This window comes from Syngnathoides biaculeatus, chromosome 9 (genome assembly GCF_019802595.1).
Source record: "Syngnathoides biaculeatus isolate LvHL_M chromosome 9, ASM1980259v1, whole genome shotgun sequence".
Lineage (NCBI taxonomy): Eukaryota > Metazoa > Chordata > Actinopteri > Syngnathiformes > Syngnathidae > Syngnathoides > Syngnathoides biaculeatus.
Window position 1 is genome coordinate 16,711,957 of NC_084648.1, and position 17,250 is coordinate 16,729,206.

General features: G+C 41.7%; 1 protein-coding gene across 2 annotated transcripts; it reads right to left on the minus strand.

Annotated features, from left to right (window-relative positions):
• Positions 1-715: 715 nt before the first annotated feature.
• On the minus strand, positions 716-9,549 carry frg1 (FSHD region gene 1). 2 transcript variants are annotated; one of them, XM_061830924.1, is made up of 9 exons: positions 9,400-9,549; positions 8,797-8,864; positions 8,591-8,713; positions 5,510-5,567; positions 5,313-5,427; positions 4,896-5,000; positions 4,726-4,817; positions 894-1,004; positions 716-796 (listed from the first exon to the last, which is right to left on the minus strand). In XM_061830924.1, exons 1-9 carry the CDS (start codon positions 9,456-9,458, stop codon positions 760-762), a joined length of 768 nt encoding a protein of 255 aa, XP_061686908.1. In that variant the 5' UTR covers positions 9,459-9,549; the 3' UTR covers positions 716-759. The 2 variants fall into 2 exon arrangements, with proteins under 2 accessions (XP_061686908.1, XP_061686909.1); XM_061830925.1 differs by lacking the exons at positions 716-796; positions 894-1,004 and adding an exon at positions 1,012-3,996.
• Between the last annotated feature and the right edge of the window lie 7,701 nt (positions 9,550-17,250).

Consider the following 17,250-nt stretch of genomic DNA (forward strand, 5'->3'; position numbering starts at 1 on the left):
TTTAAAACTCATATACTCTAAGCCGAAGTTATTATTTGACCACATGAGCTTATACATCCTGGTAAAACGTTCTCATCTGAAATCATAAACACCTGTTTGAGAAGCCAATGGTTTCGTCCATGCGGAAGTGGGTCAAAAGGGCAACTTTCGTAAAGCCGAAATCGATAAAGTAAATAAAACCCATCGGACGCGAAACAATAAAAAGGAATAAATGAAAAAAAAAAACATTTGCTACAATTTATTTGTAGATTCGTATTGGAATCATCTTGTCACAAGTCATGGCTGGAAAAAGATTTGGAATTGATTTGAAAAACATTAATTCACAAAAAAAGGATTGAAGTATCTTTAAAAATAATTGCAAGATTTTACCTGTGTATTAAAACACACACACACACACACACACACACACACACACACACACACACACGCACAAATACTAATTGATTTTGTGAGGAATCCCCAGAACGTTTTTCATTAATTTGAACACTGGACATTAACTACTAATTTATGCAAAAATAGTGCTGAATGAAACGACCCTAACCTAAATATGAAAATGAGTCATTTTAGATTCACGATTTGCTTTGCTGACGTATTTGACATTAAGGCCTTCGTATTTGTTTATTCACCATGAATAAGAAATCATTCATGTCTGTTTATAAAATAGTAATTACCATTGTATACTGCCTATACCTGTAAATCATGCACAGCACACAAATGGGTAGAACATCTTTATTAAAAAAAAAAAAAACAATAAACACTTTACTTGCAATATCGATCCGCTTTCATTTTGCTCCGCCTGGAAAGAAAAAAATATGCCATCATCCTGACATGCATCACAAATATAAGTGAGTGGAAATGAAGCGACTTGAACCAAAAAATTTTGGGGGCGCAACCTGTCCAGCAAAGCCTCGTGAAACTTTCCGTCTAGTCTGGCTTTCTTGAGCAAGGACGGCTCCTCCTCGTTTATCCGCAGGCGACGGTCCTGGAAACTTTGAAACTTCTTCCTGTCAAATCGTTTTACCGTTTAAAAACATAATCTAGATATAAAGAAAATGGGTTTTCGCAGCAAAACATCACATGGGCACATGTTGCTTGGCAGAATTCATAAGACTTGAAATTCATTCTGTATTGAATATAAAAGACGGCCCAATTTCTAAAAATATATTTAGTTGGTTTATCATTACGTTGGTTTTCGCATTCTACGTTTGTGTGGCCACTTGTTGCTGGGCAGAATTCACAAGGTTTGATGATCATTGCCCCATTGGTTACTGAAAAAGTGGCAATTACGGAAATTACAAAAGAATAGCATTTGCTATCAGATTTGTATTAAATATAACATGCATAAAATGTGACTTATATGAAACAAGAAGAAATGAAATAGTCTTGTTTTTGTTTCATACATTCAAGTGACACTTGTTGCTAGGCAGAGTTCAAAGGGCTCAACAAAACTGCCTTGTCATCTACTGACAGTCAAATATTCTGATTATGGCACATAATTACCTCAAAAAGGAATAGGAGTATTCATTTTTTCCCTCCAAAACACAGAAAACTGCTTTTCTGTACATCAACAGATTGTTTTTCCAAAAATGGTCATTTGTTGCTGGGCGGAATCGATAGCGCTCCAAAAATAGTTGCCCCGTGAGCCAATTAGAAGCTGCGATAGTCCCCCCAAAATATTTACATATTTAAGTGGCAATATATATTTTTGCTTACCTGTCAAATTTTAGCGACCTATTTTGAGTGTGTACCGTATATGACAATTATTATTTATACATTACAAAAATTGAAGATTAGGGTTAGCTAATAAAATGGATGGATTAATTTGTTACAACGCTATAAATAAGCATGCTTAGGGAGAACAAAGTCGGACCCCAACGATGATGTTGATGATGATGTTCTCTTCTTCGAAAAGAACTTCCGTGTCCCACAGTAGGGGCCACGGCGTGTTTTCAATGGCGAATGTCCGGGGTGACGTCACGGACAGTAGATGCAGCAAAATGGCGACCACTTGGATGTCGTCGAATGACACCCCCGCAACTTTGCGCATGGATGACGCGCTCTCCGCTCATATTTAATTTTCCGTATAGACATTGAAGTGAATAACGTTACATGTATTTTTCATTTCAATATCTATTTTAGAATGCTTATAGGGATGACACCTGACCTTTAAGAATCAGTCAATGACATTTGCCTGAAAGACTTCACTTAAAGATCTTTAGTCACCTTAAAATGCAACTCAGATACCGAGCTGTCTTAAAAACACAACACTCAAAAACAACCACGAATGCTTGGTTGTCTTAAAAAAAAAAAAAAAAAAAGGAAAATAAAATCAAAGACAGGTTTTGTACACACTGAATGCACATTGAACAAAAATCAACGCAAATAAGTGCGAATGTGTGCCAAGCGGCGCAAAATTCGCCATTCTAGTCAAATGAATACAAAAATGCGCTTCTGCGTTCAAGCCGAAAAATGAAAAAAAAATGATCGTCACGGTTTGTTGCGAGGTGGAACTTTTTGATAACTTCTGCTATTAAAGCGCTTTGAGTTGCATTTCATTACATGGAAATGTTTCGATTAGATTTGATCCGCTACTAATACGGAGACCACATGAAAATAAGAGCAGGCCTGGAGAATGGAATGAGCGACGATGTCGGCGTATCCGTTATAGTACAACTAAGTACGCATACTGCATTTATGTTACTTTTTTACAGCTGTCAGTTGTACTTTAGTATGAATCCTCTCCAGTGGCGCAAATAAAGTGAATTCATGTTTGGTTTGCACACAACTCCCGTGATCCGACTCATGTGACTAGCGCAAGGTGAAAGTTAACAATCATTGTGATTATAAAGTTTTTCATAAAAACTAAATATCCAAAGATGCTTCGTCACCTTCAAAAAATCTGAAATCAAATGCACCACCTGTCGTTTTTGGACTCAAAACATTTGAACAAAACATTGGAAAATGAAATGCATGCAGTGTAGTTATTAAAAGTGAGGCAAAAAAAGATGTCACGAGCACAAGGACGTGTGCTGACAAGCGCTACAAAGTGAATCCGAGTTTCGCGTAAATGGAGGCTGAGGAGTCAGCTGACCAAAAAAATGTGGAAAAGAAAACAGCAAACGCTGCACAAAGGAATTTGGACGGTGTTACGGCGTTAGCTGGATTTGCGAGTTTCATTTATTCCCTCACCGAATTTCGTAACTCCTTTTACCCACGTATTTATTCCATTTTCTCAACTGAACTGAATTGAGATGCCATTAATCTGTTCCGGCCCACTGGAATCTTTTGTTATGACGGGCAGTCAAAAAGAAATGGGCCTAATCTTCCTCCGGCTTTATTTATTGCAATAAAAAGGAAATAAACACATGGATATAAAGCCGCAAAAGAGGGGATTTCATCACTACAGAAAAACTCCCCCGGTGCCTGCGTGGGTTTCCTCCGGGCACTCCGATTTCCTCCCACGTCCCAAAAACACGCAACATTAATTGGACACCAAATTGCCCGTAGGTGTGATTGTGAGTCCGGCTTGTCTCTATGTGTCCTACGATTGGCTTGCAACCAATTCAGGATGTACCCCGACTCCTGTCCGTTGACAGCTGGGATAGGCTCCAGCATTCCTCGCGACCCTGGTGAGGATAAGCGGCAAAGAAAATGGATGGATGGACAGAATCTAAATTGCCCCTAGGTGTGATTGTGAGTGAGACTCTTGTCTGTCTCCGTGTGCCCCGTGATTGGCTGGCAACCAGTTCAGGGTATACCCAGCCACCCGCCCCATGATACCTGGGATAGGCTCCAGCACTCCTGCGACCCTTCTGAGGATAAGTGGCTCAGAAGATGAATGGGACGGATGACATGGACAGATGAGATGAAAGTTTATTTTTTTTGGATGGTTCGTGTCTCTCAGATAATCTGGTGTCAATTACTATTGGAGAAAAATAATATCATACCAACATTCACACATGAGGGTGGTCTTTGGGTGCTTTTCTTCTTCAGGACCTGGACAATTTGCTGTGATTAATTGGACCACATATTCTCCTCTTTATAATATATCATAATTTCCGGCATATAAGCCGCGACTTTTTTCACACGCTTTCAACCCTGTGGTTTATGCGATGATGCCGCTAATTTGTGCATTTTTTCTAATGGCCGCAAGGGGGCACTCTAGCGGAAAAGGTAACTGTGAGACCGGTGGAACATATGTGCCGAGGACGTGACTTTTACCGGTCCGGCCCTGTTAGCACTGCGCTAGCATGTTACTGCCGTGCCTCAGTGATTTTTACCAGTATGTTTTTTTTTTTTTTTTTTTTTTAACTGGCCCTGTCAGCACGGCTGCTCTCGCGTTAAACTCTCTGTGTACTGTTTTTCTTTGTAAATATTTTGTGTTTCAATGTGGGAACTTGTGGCTTTTACACAGCTGCGGCTCAAGCATGTACCAAACGGTATTTCCTTTACAAAGATACTGGGTGAGGTTTATAACCAGGTGGGCTCTGAAAACCGGGAATTACGATCATACCAAAGGACAATGTTCAGTCATTAGTTTGTGACAAGAAACTGAAGCGCACTTGGGTTCTGCACCCGGACAACGATCCAAAACACATCAGCAGGTCAACTTCTGAATGGCTTAAATAAGTCAAAGTTTTCAAGCGAATTCAACTAAGCAACGGCTCGTTCCTGGAAAACCTCGTAATGTGGGTCGCGGCTAATTCAAGGTACCGCTGAACTTACACGTAACTGAGCTCGCAGGACTTGACGTTGCCTCGGTCTTCGTCCGCGATGTCGTCTTTAGGCTTCACCTCTCGCTCCGCGCACGAGCGGATCTGCAGCACCGGCGGCCGCCGTTAAATATCGTCAGCTCACGCAAGAAATGCGACGAAATGATGATCAACATGCGTCACCTTCAACATCTCGCCCTCGCCCGCCGTCTTGCTCTTGGCCTCGATGTCGCCGCTCTCGCTGTACGAGATGAAGCAGCTGTTGGCGGCCAGCAGCGCCATCTTTCCCTGATCGACGTGTTAAGGGCATTGTTTAACGTCAAAAGCAGATCTTAAGAATTACAAGGCTAAAACTACACTCGGGACCACTTAGTGGCCTTAAAAATAATTAAAAAAAAAAAGACGAGGAGTCATCTGAAATGTTAAAATCTCAAGAATCAGTACTACTATTGCCTTAAGAACGCAACACCGATTCATAATAAAACTCAAACACTCAAATAACCTCAAAGATGCTCAGCGTCCTTAAAAACTCAATACCGTCAAAACCGTTGCCTTGATTCCTCAAAGACCCTCAAGACAACTTGAACTGTCGCTTGATACCTCTTGAAAAACGGGTTCCCACTGTTCTCGAGCTCCAATGGCGTCGGAGCGGCCCACCACCAGGTTGTCAGCGTTGAGGCCCAGGTACTTACCGTAGCCTGACTTCAAGGCTATCCTGCAGAGTGATTGTTTTGAGTATAATTTTCAATACTTTGGGTCCATACCTCCGAACACATCGTCAGAAATTGTATGTTCACCTGCTGTCGGACAGCTTGACTGCAGTAAACTGTTCAGGGGGGTCTGGTCCTTCGTCCTCTGAAACAGAACAAGCAATGATATAGCCCAGTTAATAATTCATGAAATTCTGCATACATGCATGGATTAGGAGAGGGCAAAAAGGGTTTTTGAGTACCGTGATTTCCGGCCTACAGAGCGCACCTGATTATAAGCCTCGCCCAGTAAATTTGTAAAGGAAATACCATTTGGTACATACACAAGCCACACCTGTGTAAAAGCCCCAAGTGACTGCATTGAAACACGAGATATTTACAAAGAAAGACGGTACACAGAAAGAGTTTCCAAAGTTCTAACACCTTAGCTTAGCTTAACACAGCAACAACACGGTAGAATGAACAGGGCTGGTTAAAAAAAGTAAACATAACGGTTAAAAAAAAAAAAAAAAAAAACACAGCCGAGGCAGCTACACATTAGCCAACATGGTAGCACAGCACTAACAGAGCCTGAAAAAAAAAATAAATAAAAAATAAAAAAAAAATACCTAAATCACTGAGACACGGCAGTAATACAGCAGCAACACGTTAGCACAGCACCAACGCTAGCGCAGCGCTAACACGGCCGGTTAAAAAAAAACAACATACCGGTAAAAGTCACTTCCTTGGCACCTATATTCCACTTGTCTCACTCATAACTTTTCTGCTCGTGTGCGGCCATTAGATAAAAAAATGCACAAATCAGCCGCATAAACTGCAGGATTGAAAGCGTGTGGGAAAAGTCGCGGCTTGTACAGAAATTACGGGATGTAAAAAATGGTGCAGAATTTCTTCACACCTGCCTTTTAATTATTAATTATGCAAATTCCTATGAGCTCATGATGGGATGTGGGGAAAAACATGCTTGAGGTTGCTTTTTTGTTAATTTTCTGATTCTGAGTTGCATTCAAAACTTGACAGAAAGACAATTTAAGGCACTAAAAATTCAACACTCAAAGACAGTGTCATCTTAAAAATGATCAGATATTTAGTCACTGAAAAACTAAGACTTATTTCCCTTGAAAATTCAACATTTTAAATTTCTCACGTTTAGTAGCCTTAAAAACAACAAATTTTAACCATTAAAAACTTAATAAAAAGCATTTAAAACCTACAAAGTCAAACTACAAATGTTCGATGCCTCAAACTCAAAATTTAAAGATCAAGTGGTCAATTTAGACACACCAGAACAGATCGCAATTTAAAAAAAAAAAAAAATTAAAAAAAAAAAAAAAATAAATCAGAATTTCCAGAAAATTTAAAGCAGATAACTACGTCAACATCGTCGTTCTGCCCCGCCTCAGTTTGAAGGAGTTGTGAATTCTTTTTTAAGCGCAAAATTGTCTTTCTTCTTGTAAAGTCCAACTGGTGTCCTCTTTCAACTCCCCCACAATGAGTTTACGTCCACACGGGTGATGTGAGAAAAGGAAAGACACTCGGGGAATTGGGGGGGTTTCAATCTCTCAGGGGTCTTCCAGCACCGCTGATTAAACGCGTGCTGAATTAATCTACAGCGAAAAAAAAAAAACATCATCGCTTTGTGCCCTGAGGCAGCGTGAAGTGCCCCCCCCATCCCTCCCTCCCCATCCTTGCCCTGGACTCAACCCCTCTTTCAGCCACTACGTCTGACATCTGAGTTTAGACATCACAACGCTGAATTTTTAATCAACCTTTTACAAGTTAGAGCACAAAAAAAAAAAAAAAACAGCAGCAAGAGACACGTTTGCATTTGAAGTGAGACGCGTATGTGCACTGCATTATAAGCGTTAGATTTTCTGAAATCGTGTCTACGTGCTGATACGTTAGCCACTTGAGAAATGAAACAACTCCCTCCAATGAACACCTACAAAACACTCAAGCGTGCTTTGTCACCAGAAAAACTTCACAGATGTTTGGTTGGCTTTAAAATGCAACAATCAAAGACAATTTTTTGCCCCAAAAAGCTCAGAGACTTACAGTTAAAAACTCAACAAAGAGACGCTTGAAAATTCATATTCGTCTTAAAATCAAAAACTTGAGACATTTACCGTAATTTCCGGTTTATAAACCGCAACTCCCCCCCCCCCCCCACACACACACACACGCTTTCAACCCTGTGGCTTATGCGGTGATCCCGCCAATTTGTGCATATTTTCTAACGGCCACAAGGGGGCACTCGAGCGGAAATGGTAAGAGGGGAAACCGGTGGAATATCAGTACCAAGGAAGAGACTTTTACCGGTATGTTTTTTTTTTTTTTTTTTTTTTTTTTAAAAACTGGCCTTGTTAGCGCTGTGCTAGCGTGTTGCTGCTGTGTTACTGCTGTGTCTCAGTGATTTTTACCGGTATGTTTTTCTTAACCGGCACTGTTAGCACAGCGCTAGCGTGCTCCTGCTGTGTTACTGCCACGTCTCAGTGATTTTTACCGGTATGTTTTCTTTATCAGGCCCTGTTAGTGCTGCGCTACAGTGTTGCTACTGTGTAGCTGCCTCGGCTGTTTTTTTTTTTTTTTTTACCAGCCCTGTTCGTGGTACCATGTTGTTGCTATGTTAAGATAAGCTAAGGTATTAAAATTTTGAAAACTCTTTCTGTGTACCGTCTCTCTTTGTAAATATCTCGTGTTTTAATGTGGGGACTTGTGGCTTTTGTATACGAATGTACTGGGTGAGGCTTATAATCAGGTGCGCTCTGTAAGACGGAAATTACGGTAGTCACTTGATAAACTTGAGATTCAAAGATACATAGCCACTTTTAACACAATGCTCAAAGACGCACAAGGACAATTTCTTGCTTTAAAAACGCCGCTCAACACGAGTCGCCATAAAAGCCCAACAGAGAGAGACATGCTAACGTTTAAAGATGCCGAGAGCCCTCAAAAACTCCACACAAAGATGCTTAGCCGCCTTAAAAACGGAACATGCTTGATTTAAAAAAAAACTGAGCACCCCAAAACTCTCTCAAAACTCAAAGAATAACCATCGTACTGTAACATTGACTGCTGATCCCTCTTGTCAGTCAGTTGCTGACCAAAAAAGCAGCACCAAACGAGGATCGGCTACTTTCCTCTCTGTCATAATGATCACAGGCTCACCTGGGTGCGGCGCGCCAACCGTGAAAAGTCCTGTGTCCAGGGCGTGGATGTACGAATTATTGTGCATCTCGATGGCGACCGAGCCCATGATCTCGCCAAAGTCACGGACGGCCCACCAACCACCTGTTGAAATCATGAGAAATTGAATACACATTTATTAAACCAAAGAGGAATTACTGCGAATGAAAAGTAAGATACACACATACCGACAACATCTTGTTTGGATTCGTTGTCTCCCGCCTTTCTCTTTTTATTTTTGTCCTTCTTCTTTTTGCTATTCAACAGAACCAAATGGAAAAATTTGAAATTGCAACGTACTTAATCCATCCAATGCTTTTTTCTTCACTTTAGTTTGTTTACTCACAGCTATTGAGTATATTGTTGTTGTTGTTTTTTTTAACCTTGAATACAAAACCACTCATCACTGCATGTAAACCACATAACTCAAAGAAACCTAAAGCTAGGGTGTCAGTCATTTTTGGCCTGGGCCACACTGTAGATATAATTTTCCTTAGAATGTTATGATTTATATTATAAAACCATATTTGCAAAATCGCCTCATACTATTATTACACACACAAAAAATGAAAAACTAGTTTTGAAATTCACATCTCTAAAAAGGGGGGGGGCACTACAACAAAACAAAAAAAACATTGGAAACCAATGATATATAATAACATAAAAACAAATTCATGGCTACTTACTTAGCCTCACCCGCTAGCACAAATCGTCAAGGCCCCAACCAAATCGACGTCATAAATCTAAAACACTGCGCTCTATCCAGCTACCCCACAAATGTCCCAACTTACCCTTTATTTTGCCCCTTTAGAACGAGTTTGGTCGATTTAACGCTGGAATATTCCGCCATTGTGGAAACACTGAAGTTGTTAGCAAGTTAACAAGCTAGCACGACCGGAAGCGGAAGTTTGGAACAACAACTACGGCGCCCGCAGAGGGAAGAATAAATATGGTACAATATTATTAGGCTTAGTATTCTATTATCAATTATACTTTCTACTGTTGCACAATAGATTATTTACATTCCAATTATTTATTACAGTACTAAATGCTAATCTTATCCGTGGCACTAATGTACACCTTATTTTTTTAAAAACACCTAATAATATATTCCATTTTCCCTTTACATTTCATAGTAATTTGTTTTTACTGTTTCCTTATATGTTACACTTATACACGTACATTGTATACTGATTAGTGGAGCTGAAATTTGGAATTTTAATGCATATTGGTATTGTGTTTTTTTTTCCCCCAAATCTGTCTTAAGTGAAGAGAGATTAATTAAAAAGAAAAGGGTACACTTTAAGGAACTGTTGTTTAATTCATTTATTTACATTTTCTGTTAATTAAAAATGTGCTGCTGACCAAGGGAACTCTGCGTGGACTTTTTGTGTTTGTTTGAACTTAAAACAAAGATAAAGGAAAGAATAACACTTCAGTTATGTTTCCTGCCAGAGATTTTAGAGCGCTATTGATTAGTTTAAGTTTTCATTAAACTTTGTAAGACATACTGCTGAGCCTGGGAGCTCCCTGCACATTTTTCAAGAATTTTAGCTTCAAGATGTTTACAAAAAGAAACAAAAATAAAGAAAACCAGGAACACAGTACAAATATGAAAAGCTGTCTACCAAACATGATTTAGACATTTAAATAAAGTGTAAGAGTAGAGCATATTTCACCATTATTTTATAGCTCCAACATCGGTTATAGGTTGATCTTTGATGACTAATAATTGGTCTATACTATATATATATATTTGGGTGCAGCAGCAATACGGTATCTAGATTATTTTTTTAGATGATATTTTGATGGTGTTTTTAGGCCACAAATCATATTTTACGTTCCCGAACTTTACTACCATCGTCATTAATACTCCTTCATTTCCGTTCCTCCGCATCATTGCCGTCCCTGTTTTTTTTTCCCCCCACCTTGTAAATCTTCAAACTCTCAATCAACCAACTAATCAGTCAAAATTTCAACTCCATCTGATTTGGCTTCGCCGTATTTAGTACATCAAGTTTCCATTAAAGCATGACACTTGGATATACTCCTGACTCGTTTCTTTAAAAAATATATATGTACATATGTCTAATCCAGATTAGGATTTAACGTGGTTTGCAGCAGCCACACATCGCAAGTGTAAATCCGACTCTCTGAGCTCCTTCTGGGCAAATTCTCCTCCACAATCAGCGCACGGGCCTTGCACCATTTTCGGAGCCAAGGCTCCGTGAAGCAGAGCAATAGCGCTCCAGTCCTCCGTGAAAACCATTAAGGCTGACCTCCGCTCTCACTGTGGTGCAATAAAATAGCTCATCTTTACAGGAAAAAAAAAAAAAAAACTGACGAAGAAAATTACTGGTGTGGCAGAGAGTGATGAAAAATAAATCAGCAGATGAGGTGTTAATAATCAAGTTCTTACATGGGTCATTACACGAATTAGCTCACATTTGCCCTCCATTTTCTCCCCCGTTAAAGCGCTCAATTACTTTCTGCATGCTGACTGGCATTTTTTTTGCATTACTCACTGCCAGATGTGAGCCACGCTAATACCTACAAGTTAAAAACAATGAAACACGTTTTAATGTCGTTCTTGTGAGTCTATGGAATCTGACTTTGTGGTGAGAGAAGCGGGTTACACATTTTGCCACGTTTGTCGTCAGAGTTGAGAGTAAATGAGAGAAGTGGGATACCGTCCCGCACTGGTGAAAAGGTCAATCGTGTGTAACGCTAATTTGTTGTGGTGTGATGTGATTTTTACAAGAATCATGGAAATTGACACTAGATTTGGCTTCATGGGCCACATAAAATCATGTGGCGGGCCGGATCTGGCCCCCAGGCCTCGAGTTTCACACCCGTGGTGTAGTGTATTATCCATCCATTTTCTTTGCCGCATATCCTCACAAGGGTCGCGGGGAGTGATGGAGCCTATCTCGGCTGTCAACGGGCAGGAGGGCACAACCCTGAACTGGTTGCCGGCCAATCACAGGGCACATGGAGACAGACAACAGCCGCACTCACAATCACACCTACGGGCAATTTAGAGTGTCCAACTAATGTTGCATGTTTCTTTTTAAATGTGGGACAAAACCGGAGTGCCCGGAGGAAACCCACGCAGGCACGGGGAGAACATGCACACAGGCGAGGCCGGGATTGAACCTCAGAACTGTGAGGCCAACGCTAACCCTAACCCTATTCAACCATCATTTATTATTATTATTTGAAACAATAAAATATATTCCATGCATCTGGTTCCAAAACTGCTTGCCTTTTGCAGCCTTGGACTGGTCGCAAGTGAAATCCAGGGCTCGAATAAACAAACAAGCCGTCACTGATATGGAAAATGTACAATTTGCATGTTTTCAGGAGTTGGGAATCGAACCCAGAACCTCTTTGCTGTGAGGCTAGGTTCGCTTCAATCATCCTACACTCACAAAATACACTCAATGTTAAAGGAATTGTTCACTACATATGAAAAGCACACCGTGTGATTCGTGCACTTTTAGATTCCTTTATCTTGTAATTACACACAATACCAGTAGGTGGCAGTATACACACATACATACGCGCGCCCACGCACACACACCGCCATTGCTTTTTGCCAAAATAGCTTTTTAAGAGCAACATAAAGAAGACCGGTTTCTTCTTTGAGGCATGAAAGCATGCTCAAGTCATAAATCGGAAGGCGTAGCGGTAATAACAATTTAAATGCAATATACAGGCGGTTATCATTGACAAACAGTCATATATTAAAGGTGACGTCAACTCAAATATTGCTTTCATCTAAATTGTTTCACTCTCTGTAGTTTCCGCCCGGGAATTAACTGTGAAACCGAACAACCATCTAAATCTTTTGTTGATTGCCACCCTCCCTCAAATGAGCGAGACGCTCAGAATTTTGCCGATTGTGACATCACAAGCACGCAAATTTACATAATCCCCCCCACCCCCACCCCCACTTACCGAGACCATGACACGGCAACTTGGCTGGCCTAAGATCTGACGTTTTCAAGCGACAGCCAGACTACGCAGAACATTAGGATGTCAAAGACAACAGGTAAGCAGAGCTGCAGTGTTAATAGCACTATCAAAGTTAGCGTGGTCAGTGAAAATTCTCCAAGATGTGATTGTGTGTGTGTTTGTGTTTGGCAATGTGTTCCCAACATACTGGGATGTGCATACCAGAGAAATGTTGGCAACTTGGTGAAGGAAGTGCTGCATCTTCCGAAGAAAATTCAATTGCGTTTGTTGAGGGACGTATGCGCCATTTATTGACAGTTGCAATCTGGGTATCTTGATGATGAAGTGCCGCCTCCTCCGTGGAAAATACAGTTGCTGACGCAGTGGGTGGGGGAGGTGGTACTTGGATTTGTCCATGTGGTCGCTGCATATGCCACATGCAGAAATATGCAAGGTAGTGGAAGTGGAAGCGGAAGTGGAATTCTGGTGACTTGGGGACGAAGTGCTGCCTCTGCTAGAGAAAATGCCGTCGAGAAAATTTGGGGGCGTCGAGCTATTTTTGTCAAGAGTTGTTGACATGGTGCAATTTGGGGGCGAAGGGGGGATATCGCATGTGCCACATTCACAGATCTACACAAATTGTCACCCGTAATTCCGGCTTGGTGATGAAGTGCTGCTTCCGTTCGTGAAAATTCACAATCAATGCATATTTGTATACATCTTAACAGGCCGCACTCGTTTTTGTTGTTGAATTCCGTGCTCGACAAGTCGCGGCACCCTATATTTGCCCCTTGTCGTCATGGCAACAAGGGGGCAAATGCCGGCACACCCCGCAGTAGAAGGGGGGGTGGGGTGGGGGGAGGTTCTGTGGCTCATTTGCACTGTCCCATCAAAACAGGACCATTTTGTTGACTCGCTGGCATCAAGAAGCTTCTTGACGGTTGCCCGGGGAGGCAAAAAGGGCATGAATAATTGAAAAAGGTTTCAGTGTATTTTTAAACTGCTTTTTACATTCATAATGCAGACACATGAATCCCAGTGACACTGACACGCCGCTCATCATCATCATCATCATCATCATCATCATCATCTTGAGGGCTGGAATCCAGGGAATCATGGTCATGGTCTGGTAGTAAAACCTGAATTGCTGCGCTAAAATAATAATAATAATAATAAAAAAAAACCATATATACAGATGACCGCCTAGCTTTCACCAAGATTAATACCATAAAAAAAAGACTTGCATGACATTATCTGCTCAATGCTTCCCTCAAAGCGTTTCAGGTTTTTGTTGATCAGTCAGCTCTCAGGTTTTTCTCCCCCGCGAGCTACACGAATACGGCGCTCTCTTATCAGCTGGCTGCTCGGCCTTCCCGTTGCAATAGACGTGAGGTACACCGGCCCATTATTTATTTTCAAAGCTATTAGCGGTAAACAGTCCTCTTGTGTCACCGACGCGCTCGACTGGCGTGTTGGGTCTTATCAAACCAGTTCCGGTGAGTTGCGTTTTTTCTTTTTTAAAAACTCCTCAAGGTTTTGCTAATCTGCTGCTTCAACTGCTTTAGCGTCAAAAGCCGCGATGTCGCTGAAATTATCTTCCCTCCCTCAGGCATTTTAAATCTCGGCTTCTGATATTTTTTTTAAATTGTCTTGTAATGGTTTTAGCTAATATATAGTTTTTTTTTTTTAATCTTGCTTTTTACTGTTGTTTCTCTGTGTTGACTTGTCGTTGCTGTAAATGAGGGCAAAAACGTGGCAGTTCTGGGGGTGGCTGGTGAAGACTATTTTACTATACTTTGATGATTTGCTAAAATGTATTAACCACCGGACAAGCCGTCGTCCGTTTACCAATCAGACAAGAATGTGTTGTGCAACGTGGCGGTTCTCCTTGACTTTTGTACGCAGAAACCATCCGGTGACATCCTCCTCGTCTGTATTGCACATTCCTTTGTAATAAATCCATTTGCCGTTAACTCGTCTAATCATTGGTCCAACTCGCAAATCCCTACACTGGGAATCAAGGGCTTGCCCCCCCCCCAGCAGAACTACCGGCCTATAAGCTGCGGCTTTTTTCACACGCTTTCAACCCTGCGGTGATGCGGCAAATTTGTGCATTTTTTTCCCAACGGCCGCAAGGGGGCACTCGGGCGGAAAAGGTAAGCGTGAGACCGGTGGAATATATGTGTCGAGGAAGTGACTTTTACCGGTCAAGACCTGTTAGTGCTGTGCTAGCATGTTACTGCCGAATCTTGGTAATTTTTACCAGTATGTTTATTTTTTCAACAGAGCCCTGTTAGTGCGGCACTGGCGTTAGCGGTAGCACGGTGCAGCTAGCATTAGCGTTAGCGTGTCTGCGCTAGCGTTAAACTCTCTGTGTGCCGTCTTTGTAAATATCTCGTGTTTCAATGTGGGTTTCAACGCAGGCACTTGTGGCTTTTACACAGCTGCGGCGTATGTATGTACCAAATGGTATTTCCTTTACAAATGTACTGGGTGAGGCTTATAACCAGGTTACGCTCTGTAGGCCGGGAATTGCGGTACTTTCCGAGTTGTGATGTGACTGGATTTGACTTGGAATTTCAGTCCGCACCCCTTACTGACAAATTGTACTGGATTATTTGAATGTACCAAGCAAGTTCGTTTGATAATGTTGTCCTTTATCCAAGTAATTTCATTCTGAGGCCATAGAATTGACTGCAAGTGGACCGTTCTGTTTTTTTCTTGAAAGACATTTCATCTCTCATCTGAGCACACTTAATCAGTTCATGCAACAAGACTTAGTAAGGATGCACGAGCCAGAGTTTGTGAGGAAAACGCAACTATTTATACTCAAATTTAGCGAGATGCCCCCACGACGGGTAGGACTGATAATTACGTCTCAGTCAGGCATATGAACAGCTTTCCTCATTTCTTAACTCAAAACAGTTCATGGTTTGGTGGCACGCCACTAATTTTGAACATAAATAATGGTGCCTTCCACATTAACACTGGTTAATGTGTCCAATGAATTGATGAAGACTCCACGGATGAGAAGCGAAATGTCTTCAATGCCATGAGGAATAACCAAGTACAGAAATATCTTGAAGATTCTTTTTTTTTTTTTTTTCAAGAACTGTTTGCTTTTTGCCAAAGTCTCGCGAGTTGAGTTGACTTCACGGCCACCGTAGAGCGCTTGTATAACAAGTTTGCGCTCGCGGGTCGAAGCCAAAAAGCAGCTGAACGAAGGCTCGTACCTCGAAAACATCGTATGTCGGGTCACTTGTATCTGGAGGCACCACTGTAATCATAACAGCTCATTTTAATATGTAACGACGGGCGTCGGTGACTTTTTTTTACATTTTCCCACCGAGCGACCGGCCTTATTTGTTGATAAAAGCAATTATGTACCTCCCACGGTGTGTGTTTGAGAGAGTGTTACAAAGAGACCCTTTGCATTATGTCTTGGCGCACACCCCATCGTTACCGTGTCATTACCACTTGTTAAGAAAGCCGCTTCAGCGTTTTGCCACGCAATGAAATATTCCCCCACTTCAGTGAAGTAAAAAAAGAAATAAAATAAAAATCTCTCACACACAGGCAAAATTGAGCAATCAAAGTGTTTCAGTGCACTTGCGTGCGGACAAGGGGAGTTGCAGTTGCTGGTGCGCTTTCAGATTTTTAATGACCGTGAAAAAAAAGAGTCAAATAAAAAATGACAACACTCACAAGGAGCTGCTGTAGGCCAAAACTCGCACCAAGATGCTCGGATGCAGACTGACAACTTTAGCTCGTGACGCCACTCATTAGGGTCAGGCCACTTTTTGGGGTGGCGGGGGTGAGTGTGTGGCTCTGTAATTGATTAATGCCATCCATCCATCCGTTTTCTTTGCCGGTCATCCTCATGAGAGTCGCGGGGAGTGGTTAGAGTGCCGCCCACGGCAGTGGCCAGACCGCGCCCGTGACAAATTCTGATGTTGTCGCAAGGTTTTTGCTACTGTTTGGTCCTTTTGTTTATTTGAGGAAAAATAATGAAAAAGTTGAATTAACAAGCAAAATACCTCAACATTTAAGGTCATTCCGTTGAAATCAACATAATTTCGCATGATTTGCTCTGGGGAAGCATGGAATTTAATTAACAAGGGACTTAATCTTAACCCCTGGGGGATGCCACAAAAACAGGGTCGGTTTCAGAAGATTAAAAAAAAAAATCATCCCTCCATAGCGCATGTCCTCATAAGTGTTATGGAATTGCTGGAGTCCAGTCCATCTGACGTTGGGCCAGAGGCAGGGTACACCCTGGACTGGTCGCCAGCTAATTGCAAAGCACACATAGACAACCACTGAGACCTATTAAGTCTTTATAGTTGTACAATGCCACATGTTGATGCCCAAAATATAGTCCATCCATCCATCCATTTTCTTGGCCGCTTATCCTCACGAGGGTCGCGGGGAGTGCTGGAGCCTATCCCAGCTGTCAACGGGCAGGAGGCGGGGTACACCCTGAACTGGTTGCCAGCCAATCGCAGGCCACATGAGAGACAAACAACCATTCCAACTCACTATCACACCTATGGGCAATTTAGAGTGTCCTACTAATGTAGCATGTTTTTGGGATGTGGGAGGAAACCGGAGTGCCCGGAGAAAACCCACGCAGGCACGGGGAGAACATGCAAACTCCACACAGGCGGGTCCGGGATTGAACCCGG

Bases quoted from the DNA above. Each gene is read 5' to 3' on its own strand.
- frg1 (XM_061830924.1), bottom strand. From the start codon at position 9,458: ATGGCGGAATATTCCAGCGTTAAATCGACCAAACTCGTTCTAAAGGGG. The intron at 5,568-8,590 runs GTGAGCCTGTGA...GTTCTGTTTCAG, and splicing joins GGTTGGCGCGCCGCACCCAG to AGGACGAAGGACCAGACCCC. The intron at 797-893 runs GTTGCGCCCCCA...TTTTCTTTCCAG, and splicing joins CACGAGGCTTTGCTGGACAG to GCGGAGCAAAATGAAAGCGG.